Source organism: Thunnus maccoyii, chromosome 1, assembly GCF_910596095.1.
Source record: "Thunnus maccoyii chromosome 1, fThuMac1.1, whole genome shotgun sequence".
NCBI classification, from domain to species: domain Eukaryota; kingdom Metazoa; phylum Chordata; class Actinopteri; order Scombriformes; family Scombridae; genus Thunnus; species Thunnus maccoyii.
The window spans coordinates 7,236,778-7,250,486 of NC_056533.1; the positions used below are offsets into that span (position 1 = coordinate 7,236,778).

The following is a 13,709-nucleotide window of genomic DNA, read 5'->3' on the forward strand; positions in this document are numbered from 1 at the left end:
ACACGTGATTTCTTTTATTACAAGTAGATTAAATGACTGCAAAGCCATATCATCTGTCTTCTATTGAGGAGCTGCAGCCTTTTCTGAATGGAACTGCACTAAGACTAGAAATGCACAGACATTTGGTAAACATTACAATTGACTTTATGGCTCTGCTGCTTGTCTAGAAAGACAAGTGAGAAAGACTGTGTTGCAAAATATGAGCCGACAAGGTCTATTGGGTTTTCTGGTATTGGCCTCTTGGATGGAAACAAAGGCTGAAGTACAGTATGTTGAGCACATGTAAGAGACATATGTGTTGTTTGCATTTTAATATAGCATGTGTGGTGCTGTTATTGTTCTCTATAAAGCATGTGGTGTTTCCTTACTGATGAAATTTGTCCTAGAAATAAAGTTTGAATTAACTTTTATATGTATTTGTAACCTGCTTTGCACAAAAGTATCCCTGGCGCACCTGCACCCGCAGGTGTTAAACAGGCTAATGTTTAAACCAACAGCATTATCTGATGTCATTGTTCGTGCTCACCTGACGATTTAATGCACATTCTAAACTAAAAATGCAACCATAAACTCTTAAATTTAGACTAGCATCCACTTGCTTTACTAAAGAGAAAAATAGAGAAGGAAAAAACAGTTTGTGGGCAAAGGTGGGGGTTGGGTGAGTTGAGAGAAAGAAGGAAATTCAGCACCTGGCTCTTCTCTTCTGTTCAACTGTCTACGTGAATGGTTTTGTGTGTGTGTGTGTGTGTGTGTGTGTGTGTGTGTGTGTGTGTGTTTGTCTGGAGCAGGATTTTTCTGTTGAATTGTCTGGGCGTGGGTAATAAAGGGCCCACTGTGTCGGTAATGACAGGTGTGCTTGGAATCAAACACACACACACACACGCACACGCACACACACACACACACAGAGAAAAAAAACAATGAGCACACATAACTGACCACAACACTGACCACGTGTGGCCCAAAAGGTCTGTTTGTGCAGACAGAGAGTGTGAAAGTGAAAGGCGGGTTTCTGAAAGGCTGAGAAACCGAGAGAAAGAAGAAAAAAAAAACACGCAAAAATCAGCAGAATGAGACACTGAGAGAGTGGGAGTCAGCAGACAGTCTCAAGTCTACACAAGTTAGTTATCTTATCATCCATCTCCATGTAAAAGCCATAAAGATTCTGCGGGTGACTGAGACTCTTCCTTAATAGATGAGATATTACAGTAGATCTGGCATTAACAGGGAAAGGTGCAACAGAGCAGAAAATGTTTGTGCGTGCTTGTCAGTGACGAACAATATCCTACATCTTGGCCAGTAAGCATGTAATCATATCTCCTGCCAAACGCTCCAAATATGGTCAAAAGAACCTGAAGCTTTTGTGGTCTATGGCATGACGCAGCGGTCAAGTTGCAGGACTGACAGGAAATAAAACATAGCGCTTTCTGATTCAGTCACCGAGTAGTTGATTTAACATCCAGCAATTATGGTTTCCCACCAGCAACTAAAGGATAATATCCAAAAGCAAATGTTCTTAAATCCATCAAGCCCCCTTGCGTTATTTTGGGACAAATATCACATTGTTAATGCAGCATGTGTGTTTGAAGTGTGACTGTGCAAATAAACCGCAATGTGAGGGAAAACACATACCTCCTCAGAACGAGACACTACCCAAAGCATTAACAATGATACATTGTGTACTGAAAAACACAGCGATCTTACTGCACTCGTAAGAACCTGAAAAACATGATTCATTTCATGATGTGCAAGATCATGATGTGTATTCTTACCTTATTTTCAAATCTACACTTTGACCTTAACCCACATTCTCCTCTCTAAATGTAATGTAACTCAAAATATCTCAATTTCAGTGTTACTGAGGGCATTTTCAAACACATGTGTCTGTGTTTTCATAGTGGAACACACTCACAGGAGCCCCCTTCTTGTTAAATTCACTAACAATGAGCCTTTTGGGGTCTCAGGGTTACATCCTCTATGGTTTAAATGACTTTACAGCATGGTCATAAAACCGGAAAGCCAGCATTCCCTATGAAAACAACAGCTTTACAGGGGTTTAAATCAACTCTACACCTGCCACAAGTTCAGCTATCCATCCATGGAGTTTTACGCTGAAGTACATTTCACCAAGATTTTGATGCTACCACTGACACCAGTAAAAAATACTCCAACATTAACAACAACTGTACTAAAGCAAGGGTGAGCTTTGAGCTAACATGCTCACAATGACAATGCTAACATGCTGAAGTTTAGCTGACACACTAGTTGACTATGTTCACCATCTTAGCACTCGAGCATGTTGCATCTGTCACTCAGTCATGTTGCTTCTCACTACATAACATCAGAAAGATCAGGCCTTATCTGACTGAGTATGCTGCTCAACTCCTGTACTCCAAGTACAGCTGTAGCTGATGGAAATGCCATTGACCATTAATGTCATGAACCAAAGTATTGGTCAAACACAAATTCTGACACGAGGATGGTGCTAGATGAAGAGTCAGAAGATCACCACAGGGAGCATAATTCATCCTGAGGGGACATGACTATGTGTACCAACGTTCATGGCAGTCAATCCAATAGTTGTTGAGACATTTCACTTAAAATCACAATGTCAACCTCATGGTGGCGCTAGAGGAAAAGTCAAGGGATTACTTAAACCTTTTGGGATTCATCGTCTGGATTTCACAAGTGTATGTCCAAAATTTATGGCAACCCATCTAATAGTATTACAGATATTTCAGTCTGGATCAAAGTGATGGACCTACCAACCAATGGACCAATATTGCCATCCATAGAGCCATGCTGCTAAAAACAATAAAAATGTTGACATCCCAAGCTGAGTGCTCCTAATCAGAGCTCATACAGGTATTATATAGACATGAGTAATCACATGAAAAGCTGTTAGAAAATGATCTCATTACAATATGTTACAATATGTAAAACTGCAGATCAGACACAATATATGCATACATATAGCATTTTGAGGCTTAATGGAGTATTTGTAACAAACATCAATTAACAGGACAAGCTGCAAGAGAGGAGTCCTGCATATTCTGAAGAGTGAAAGTAACTCATTCAGGGGCTGATGAAAGAAAAGAACCCCTTCAGTCTACAAAAGAGGAACTACAATTTACTAGATTCCCCAGTGAGGCCCCTCAGGTGCCAATGAGTCCTAAAATAGCTTTCTTTTAGAGGAGCAAACTCATGTTAAAGTGCAGTTTACCGTGATCAGTGCATGAGAGGGGCTTCAGGATGTTAAAAACATCTTGTGTAGTTTTTAAGCTAAATTCTAAACTCAGTTATTATGGGAGAAAATACCATATGGATTTGAATTTTTGTAAAATGTAATCCCTGCTGAATTTATAGCAGTGAAATATTTAACTCAAAACCATCCATCTGAATTTATGTGGTCACTCTCTTTGTGCGATTTCAAAAACATGATATAAAGTGGCTACATTCAATTTTTTTTATATTAATAATATTATTACTTTCATGTGAAAGGTGTAGCTTGTAGTGACAAACACACAGAGAATTAGCTCCTGACTCTGCAGATCCCCTTAGCTCCATTATGCTTTTTACTGTCTTTCAGATCATTGTTCTGGTTTTCAAGCCTGAAACTTTACTGTTGTGGTTCACTCTTGATGCTCTCATTAACCGCAGCTACTTTTAGAGAAAAAGCTTTAAAAATGACTGTATGCTACCTGCACAGCACCAAACAGCATGCAGATAAAGTTAGTGACTAGCTGGTGAACATAGTGGAGCATTTATCACACAAACCTTTACCAACAGTGATGCACATGAAAGTGTCTTTCTCATATTGAATCTTTGTACATCATAAGCACTGCAGGATGGTGCTTTGTGGTTTTGTGTACCGTTTATTTTTTGTGCCAAAACTGCTCAAACTGGAACAGTAAAATTCAGATACCAGAATTCAACATAAAGAAATCAAACCTGAACATAAGATCCAAGTTCAGATGAGTGACTGGAAATGTTGAACACTTTTAAATGTAAAATATTGATTATTACCACTTTGAATTTGCTAACTAGAAATGACCCTGTGTAAATTTGAGATTCAGATCAGTTGTTTTCAGTGCCACAAATTACTATTGCACTATTAAGTATTAAGTTACTTATAAACTAATTAATTATTATGGCCTGTTCCTCCTTCCACAGTTATTTTGTTTGTCCAAGGTGTGTCTGTCTGTTCAACGTCTAGCAGACATACAAACATTCCTGTGAACAATAACCTCATTGTTTACAGCAAAGCCACCTGGGAAGTAAAGCACCTCATATTTTACCTTTTCCTACCTTCTCTTCCCTATATCATCCCTCATCCCTCCCCGTCCACCTTTTATCCTTTCCCTCTTTTTCTGTCCCACCTTCCTCCCTCCTTTTTCCACAGAATGCTCCTTTCATTTTGTATCCTGGTGGGTTCTACAGATCATTTTGATGACTGATGCTATAAAATACTGAAAATGTGAAGACTGTTGGTTTGTTAGTTGCCTTGTAGCATGCTACATTTCACATGATGCACACACACTCACTGTGTGACTCTGTGATGTCTTTGTTCGTGTCTGACAATCTTTCGACAGGATTATCTCTCATCTCTGTTTATTTTTTCTCTTTGTCTGGCATACAGACAAGGAAATCTATCTGTAGGCTATGTGGGCAAGACACACCTCCCCCCCCCCCCTCCACACACACACACACACACACACACACACAGGCAGACGCCAGCCTTTATGCATTATTAAAAGATTGTTACACCAACATCACACACAAGCAATAAAACACACACATGGGTCCTCATCTTCCGGGGCTTTGTCACCATGGTGACAACTGTGTGTCCTGCTAGAGACCAGCTGGTGGACTCTGGCTGTGATAGGAGTTACGTGTGTGTGTGTGTGTGAGAGAGAGAGAGAGAGAGAGAGAAACCCAACAAAGACATGCCATTAAGTGTTGAGAATCAGTGTATTGATTATGCTGTCTGTTTTCTAGGCCTTGTAGGCTTGGAAACACACCTGAATATCAAGAAGAAAGACAGCGCAGCACACATTAGCATATTGATGGCTGTATTGATTGCCAGTTGCAAATGAGAGTTTATTCTCCCATTCATTTTTGTATCTTTATTGTAGTGGGAACGGTGTTGACACACCAGAGAGCTTACCATCTGTTTCTGCCGCCCCCATGCAGAAACATACATGCAGGGACACGTCTGGCTGTCTGGTTGGCACAAGCAGAGCTATGTGTTTGTCTCATTTAACATGATTACAGACTTTCTACTCGCAAAACATCCGCACTTTCTTTCCATCATTCCATACTTACTTACTCACTCTCTTGATTAACTTTCCTTCCAACTTCACATTTAGCTAGATTTGAATGTTCTGTGCATGTAAGCTATATAGTAACTCACCTCAGTTTGGAAGTTATACAGAAAAGGACTTTTCCTAAAATGATCATTCAGTTGAAAGGGCTGTACACAGTGACACTTTACAGGCTAAAGTTGAAGGATATATAGTATTTTTCTTATTGAAAAACAGGAAAAATACCACTGGAAAACTGGTCAGCCTGGCAACACTATACACCACAAGTACTATACTCATTAAAACACTGTGTATTAATCCGCAGTTGAAAATAGTCCCCAATAAATACACAATTTACTCCTGTTTCGAGTAACATTTACTTAAAACTACAGTGCCCAGGTGTTTTAGGAAAGTATTTGAAAAAAAAAAACTATAAAATACAAAAATAATATAAAATTAAAGTATATATTTGTAAGCCTTTTTAAACATTGGCTGCGAGCTACAAGCGAGCAGGGGACATTGGAGTCAAAGTATTGAGAGACTAACACATTGGTGGTTTGGGTCTTTTCATTAGATTTTTTGACAATATGGCCGGCCTTATGCTATTCAGCAGTACTTTAGTTAAAGAGACTGTCATGGCCTGAGGTGCTGATGAATAACACACTGAATCCACACTGAAGCTCCATGACCACTGCTCTGTATCTGATCCTGAACACCATGTCTCAACATCTTGCTTGATATAGATTCATTTCAGTCCTCTGAAGGTGTATTTTTCATTTTACAATACTGAAAAATAATAGCCTTTCTTTTCAAAAAGGTCAGTAGTGATATAAAGTGCAATATCCTCATATAACAAAAGATTAATCAAATGCAGATGTACTTGAGAAATTCATTTTAACTATTGGGTATTTGAAGGAGATAAATAGCTGCAAGATCAGATCAAGTAAGTAAATATACTACAATGTCATTCTGGTCATTTGCTTGTGTTACTTATCTCTTTTCCATGGATTACAATATGCGATAGGCAAGACAAATACACCTGTGAAAACACATAATATGTAAGAAAAAGTGGCCAACACAGGAGTAATCTCTTCCGTCCTCTTATACTCAAATACAACTGATAATTATTTGCATTCATGCAAGTCTGTAGACCTCATTAGACTCAGCTGTCTCATTACTGAAGTAATTATTGCATAAAATCTGTATTTACCACGACTCTCTGAGTGGTAAATATAATATTGGCAGTAAATAAAAGCAAATGTTGACTGTATGTTTTGTTAAGGTACAAACTATTGTCTTCATTTTAACTCAATGAATCGACAGCTAAGAAATAGACTCAAAAAATGTCAAGCCCATGATGTACAGCACTTACATATAAAAAGGCTGTGTAGCATTGTTCAAAAATCATAATGACACTCTCTTAAAATGTTTCTTTGTGTCCACCTTAAACATGACATGTACTGGCCATAATAACAGATAAATATTTATTAAAGGAAAACAGAAAAAAACAGAACATGTACAGTATTTCAGTTGGAATGCACATGTACATACAAGTTTGTCAAAGTGTGATACAAAATGTAAAATGACAGGAGGATGTAATGTAAGGGAGATGCAACTTGAAGTTAAGTATAGTGTTAGAATCCTCTTTATTTACATAAATGGAACTTTACATTTGACTTTAATGTGCTATAACTATACTAAGCCTTTACTGTACAACCCACCAATAAGCAGCAGTGGAAATGCAGATCTGTGATTTCAGACAGGCCCCGTCCATCATTAAATTCATGGTACTTGTACTGGAGCGCCCTCTAGCGGCTTTTCCCAGTCAAAAGAGAACTGGTAAGGGAAAGCAGGTAGGTAAAACTAACTGATGGAGAAGTAATGAAGTAGCACTTCATTAATACACCCGAGTGTAACTGCTGTTCCCAGCAGAGGGGATACACTCTTGCTATTACCATATCTAAACCTTCATCACCAATTCTACACTTTCATCAGGTACAGGAGAATGTTTACATAACAGTAAACACACTGGGCTGGGAGTTGGGGGTGGAGTCGAGGATGTGTAAGTTAATCCTCTTGTGCATCACTGTTCACTAGTCATCCACTCTGGGCCAGATCACTGTCTGTGAAGCGGACAGACAGACTGTAGTTGTCTAGCTGTCGTCAGCCTGGAGCATCTTCTCGATCTCTTGATCCCACTGGTCGTCTTTGTTGTCTGACTCAGTCACCACCTCGTACTCCTGAAGCTCCTGCTGCAGCTCCTTCTCCCAGTCAGCTGACTCCTCTAGAGTGGTAGGGAGGAAAAGATGGAGTTATGATGTGTGTAAACCCATGGTGGCAAAGTAGTATTGCAAATCCTTTACAGCAAAAGTCAACAGAGACTCTAATAAAGCCAACCATCAGGAGAGGGGGTGCTCTCCTTCTTATCCAGCACCAGCTGCTCCATCTCTTTCCTCAGGTCCTCCTGGTTGATGGCTGTCGAGTCGAAAGCGTCGCTCACGAACTCGGACACTCCGGGACTTGTTGACATCTCCTCCTCTTCTTCCTGAGGTGGCTGGGAGTCACACACACAGCACAGAAAAGGCAACTCATACTCATTGTACTACTCTTTCATAAGTTCTGCTCAGATTGTTGGAATATATTAAACTATGCAGACATATCTAATCACATCTTCATTTTAGCACTCTTACCTTCTGTATATCGCTGATGGAAACGGGTGGGGTTTTTGGTCTGACATTGTCTGCAAAGATATAAAACAGTTTTATTAGTTTTCCGTATGTAGATGACTATGTGGTGTTTGTTTAACTCAGTGACCCATGGTTTGGATCAGAGGTAATGTTCTCTGGTAGTAACATCTGACATTAGAAGCAATGGTGGGTTGAACAATAAAGAGATGGAAGGGAAGAATTGAAGATTTACTTCTCATTACCTAAATTCTCCTTCACCATAGATGGCCTCTGACAATACATGAGCTCCACCTACAGAGCTCAGTCATACAATAACTTTAGTTCTAGGTTTAGTTCTAGGTTTTCCTGCTTCTGGCCCTCAAATCAAATCTTTAATTTCTCAACCAAGAAGAAAAAAGCCTTCCACACAGAAGCACAAGATGGAAGCATGTGAGTTCTCTCTCTCCCTTGTGAGATATATGTTAGTTGATTAGTCAAGCTTTGTTTAGTCAGGAATTCTCATTGAGACCAAGATCTCTTTTGCCTGAAGCCCCCAGTGCACCTCCTCTGAGCACAGCCTTTACAGTGAAGTAGGAGATGCTTTGTGTCCAGCAGTTAAACTCGAAAATACAAATATTTCCATCGTCATAGATTCTACATTTGTTAAATGAGGGAATATGTTTACCACCCTGTGATCTGGTGTCGTGGTTATTAGCTTTGACGTCAAATAGGGACGTTAAGTATCTCAGACTTACATAGCATGTCCTTAGAGATGAAAATACAAGTATGCTGATGCCTTTGAGATGTCAGTGATGACCATCCAACCTTTAAATATAGCTCACAGTGTTGAATGTGGTAGCTGTCTTGAGTAATGAATAGAACGGCGCTGTGGTAAATTGTTTAATTGTTGAATGGTAGCGGCAGTAGCATAAGTGTAAAGCATATCTCTATAATCTAAAAAAGATCTGTTCTGGGAAGAATCCAACTAGAGTTTTTGAGGAAAGTGTTGAACATGAGTTCTTTGTTCTCAGGTATTTATAATACTGCACTGTATTAATTAAATCTCATTCGAGGGCAAGGGTAGGCACTGGTGCATCAATAGATAGAGTTTGGATACTGTATTTAAACATAATGTAATGTAAATAAATGTCCAATATATGTATAGTAATAAAATGATCAGTGTGCAGGAAGTGCAGCACTGGCAGTGGTCCCTTTTGTTGTGAGTAACAGGTGAGATGATCCTGTACAGCATGTCCGCTGTTGTTGAAGCATTGATTAACATCAGGACCTGTTAACACTACGTCCTCAGGTGAAACGCCGGCCCCTCTGTCCTCGCCGTCCTTCTGCTGCTGCTGTGCTGCCAGCGCTGTGAGCTGAGCAGACTGCTTGATCAGAGACACCCGGTAGAAATAATTCCTCCAGAAAGCCTCCTCCTTCACACTGTCATACACAAACACATCACCATACTAATGTCAATTCCATACTAAATGTGTCCTATTAAATAAAGCAAAAAACACATGTGAATACCCCCCTCACACACACACACACACACACACACAGACAGACAGACAGACACACAGACAAGGCTGGTGGCAGGTTACTGACTGTTTGGGGACCAGGTCGAAGCGCATGCGGTTGAGGAGTTGGTCTTCCTCCAGCATCACTGCAGCCAGAGGATACATCTGCTCCATGTCGAAGTGGAACTGAACACCAGCAGGGGGGTCTCGCAAGAAGTTCCTCTTGTCCTAGAATTGAACAAAGTACTACCAGTGAGCTATGTTTCTACAAACATTGCTAATCAGAAGATTGTATTCTACAAAGCGATGCTGTTCCAAGCATGTTGACACATTAATATATAATCTTTTCGCTCACAGCTGACAGGGCAAGGATCTGCTGCTGGATCGTCTCCTCCTCATTGTAGCCAACCCAGGGAGGCACTGCTGCTTCTAGACACAAACATCAGTACACACACACTTTAAGTCATGTGCTGTAAAAAAATATTTGACAAGTACACATGACCACAAGTCAAAATTGGACTCCAAAGAATCACTAGTCTTATCTCTCAGATGCACACACCTGGATCTGTGGAAATAGAAGCTGCTTGGTCTGAAAGTAATATGAGCTGATGATATCATGATGTCATTGTTTCTGATACAAGGCCACTGCTTCTTAAAAAGTGAAGATTACCACATTTTCTGTCACTGTGGTCTTGTGAGATTGCAATCTGCTTTCATTTTGATATTTTAAAAAGGGGAAATTCATAGTTTTATTTGACACATTGCGGTGTCGTGACAAGTTAATACATTGTACACCACTATATTGCTAGTTGCAAAGTATATTTTCATGATATGCAACATTGCTGAAAGAAAGTACATTTTCCTTTAGTTTTATTGATGAATAACTTTGTTGTGTGAGATCTATTATGGTTGATTAGATGGTGATGATCTGCTGTAGAGGGAAATGGTGGGAGTTTACTTGAACAAGTATGTGGGAGGTGAGGGCAGAACAGGGAGGGAATCTGACCTCACGGTAGTCTCTGCAATATTGCATGTGGTTTTTTTTTTGTTAAAAGTGAAAAACATTCTGCCAACATGGACACAACAGTACCTCCAACTGTGGTGTTATGATTTGCACTGTGCTCAGTCACATGTGAGTCAAGAAGAGCAGCTCTGTTGCGGTGGCCAAGTTTAAAAGACGTTCCATTGGGAGGCCACTTTAAAAAAGTTATTTATTTGAGACGTCAGTCAATGAAACAATGGTCATTGCCAGTATCTTACAGTATAACGACTACCAGATGTGGTGCAAAAACAGGAGATGTCATCTCAGCTCAACAGCCACAACACTGAACTCTTCAACAGAGTTTGAACAGTATTAGTGAATTGTTTGAGTTGCTATCCATGTCAAAGTGAGTGTCTGAATGACAGATATGTTACATTTATTATGAAGCAAAACATGTCTATTTTATGCTCATAGGGAATGTATGATTGCTTGGTCACACAAAGAATGTGAATTTTTTTCAATTTGCATTTTCTACTATTTAACAACGGAGGATGGTGCCATTAGCGGGCCTGCCAGATTTTCAGTCAGGCCAATAACTTTTCTAAAGCTCTTAATGAGAATCTTGATGGGACATTATTTTGTTATGTTCATTTATCTAATGATAAGCCCAACAGTTTTTAGTTTGTTAATCAAGGTTTTCCCATGTTTACACACACATGCATGTATAATCATTACACATTATGCTATTTGACTAAAATCACACTGAATCATATTGTCTTTTTTCAGGTGCAATGGACCTTTGACACTGATACACTGGTGCCATGACAATCCCTGTATTTCTGTTACTAAGGACCGGCTTCAATGTTTGCTTAGAAAGCAGTGTGGTTGCTGCATGTGTTAATATTTGAATCCTAATGTCCATTAGTGATTTATAGCTACTGTATCTTCTATGAGCAAATAAAAGAAAGCCAGTAAAGTTATCATCTTTAAAATTTCCATCCTATCAACCCCAAATACTGATTTTATCGTTATTGATTCATGGCTGACATTTATTTTGCATTACATGTATTTACAGCCAAAACACAAAAATACACCCAAAATATATCTTGTTAGTGTCAACTCTGTAGGAACGTGGATGTAAAAAAATTGCTCCATCACAGAGATTGGAGGCTGATGTCAGCTTGGATTTACAGTGATTACAATGGATTCCATCATTTACAGACAGATTTTTGGGGTAGTCATGAAAATCCTTATCAAATCAATGAAGCTGTAATAATACTCTGATTACTATAAAGTATGTTTCTGTTGGACTTGTCTTCTCTAGAAGTGACATCATTGGATCATTTCACTGTTGCTTAATACATTACTAACATGTTTACAACTTTATCTACTGTTTTGCTATTTTCCTCAACAAGAATTCTTAGAAATCCTCATTAGTGTTTTCCCACTATAAATCATAATATGCAAAGCTTGTGATTTTACTGGAGGCGGGGTTGTCCTGTACAGCGAGGGTTCTTAAACAGAACAAAAATAAGTAAATCATTTATTATAAAGAAGAGTCTTGTTTTCCCTACCTGATTTTTTTGACTTTTTTTCTTGGACAAACTTCTCTTGCTCTTTCTGGAAGTCTCCTAGAAAGGTCTGCAAAAACACACAACACATACAAACAGATACACATTAAAAGGAAGAAGTTGAGCAAATGGCTGCCTTTGACAACAACACATAACACCTCTGTAATTCCAAATATGAACTTTCGCTTGCTGCCAAACTTGTCAAACAAGCCAAAAGAGCAACATGCCTTGTCTATTATGCCGTCGATTTTCCCCTCTTCCACACTCTTCTTGATGGTCTGAGCGGTCTCTACCACTGACTCGGAGATCTTCTTGGTGGCACTGGTGGCAAAACTGAAGATGTAGTCTTAAGAAGGAGGAAGAAGAGGAACAGATCGCATAATTATCATGGTGTGGGAAGTAAAAACACTGCGACGACAACAACCTGGGACAAACATGTAATATATCTTAACACAGCTGCTGGCACTGGAGACAAAGCTGAGGATGAAACCTAAATTTAAATTCAAGTGAATGAAGAAGGAAAACCTATCAACAGGATAGAAATCCAACTGATTTTTTCATTTTTTATATATATATAAACCTTTCATTGAGACAAGTATGCAATGAGTTAACAGCACTTTATGCTGTGAAGTTATGCTTGTAAATTAAACACCAGGCCAGTAGCATTGAAGAAAGTTTGAGAGGAATTTTAAAGATCCCCTACAGACATGTTTTGAGGTGTAGGCGAACAAAGTTAAATGATCTTGATAACATCCTCAAAATAGGATCTACTCCTTCTCCCTCATTAAAAATTTCAGATTGTATGAATGCAAATATATTTCATTTCAAAAGTTTAACTGCTGGACAGAAGACGTCTCCTACTTCACTGAAAAGTTAAATATCAGTGTACTTGCACTGGAGACTTTAAATGCCCACATCACACTTGTATAAGTTAAATATTATAACAGGACTGGCTGTTATATCACAAATGTTGTTCATTAGGCCCGCCCCTTAAAATCAGATGTTTAATAATCACAGAGAAACTTTGCACTTTCAGCAGCTGAATGTGAAAACAGCCTTCTAGTGTCAAACTCTGCACATACATCATTCTACACAGTGAAGCTCAAACATCCAACTGTAAGCACAAGAAGAAAACGATATTTTTGAATTGAGGAGGACTTTAATGAATTTATGAGTTGTCAGACAGCATGATTGACGTCACCCTCGAGACACTGAGAAGCGAGCTTGGGTCACCCAGCTAACGATTAAATAAAGACATTCCGCCACAAATAGCTTTCGAAATAAGAGACAGTTAATGGTAAAATAGCTCTTTCTCACCACCCAGTCCCTTTCCCAGCTCGGAGTTGTCCTGCTTCGCCTCTGGTTCCGCAGCCTGGTCAGCTGGTTGCTGTTTGTTTACCTCGTTCTGCGCCTCCACCACCTTCTCTTCCTGCTCCACACTCAGCTGCTCCGGGTCATCAGACGTCTTCGTGTACGTCGGGTTCTCCAAACCCAACCACGTCCCGAGACCTTTGAACATTTTAGTTGAAATTAAATTACCGTTCAGCTTCAATTATGAGGAAAACGACAGTGTGGACAGTGTGTGCTTCTTGGCTGTATGCTAACAGGAACTACACAGACGGGTTTCTTCTTCTTCTTCTGTTGAGGTTTATAGCAGTTGGCATCCATAA

The 13,709-nt window shown here is 39.4% G+C and overlaps 1 protein-coding gene across 1 annotated transcript; it reads right to left on the bottom strand.

The window, feature by feature from the left end:
- Positions 1-6,773: 6,773 nt before the first annotated feature.
- On the bottom strand, positions 6,774-13,698 carry LOC121896471 (synapse-associated protein 1-like). The gene is made up of 9 exons (XM_042410400.1): positions 13,357-13,698; positions 12,267-12,385; positions 12,043-12,109; positions 9,842-9,915; positions 9,575-9,714; positions 9,258-9,409; positions 7,994-8,043; positions 7,701-7,857; positions 6,774-7,587 (listed from the first exon to the last, which is right to left on the bottom strand). Exons 1-9 carry the CDS (start codon positions 13,556-13,558, stop codon positions 7,457-7,459), a joined length of 1,092 nt encoding a protein of 363 aa, XP_042266334.1. The 5' UTR covers positions 13,559-13,698; the 3' UTR covers positions 6,774-7,456.
- Positions 13,699-13,709: the final 11 nt, after the last annotated feature.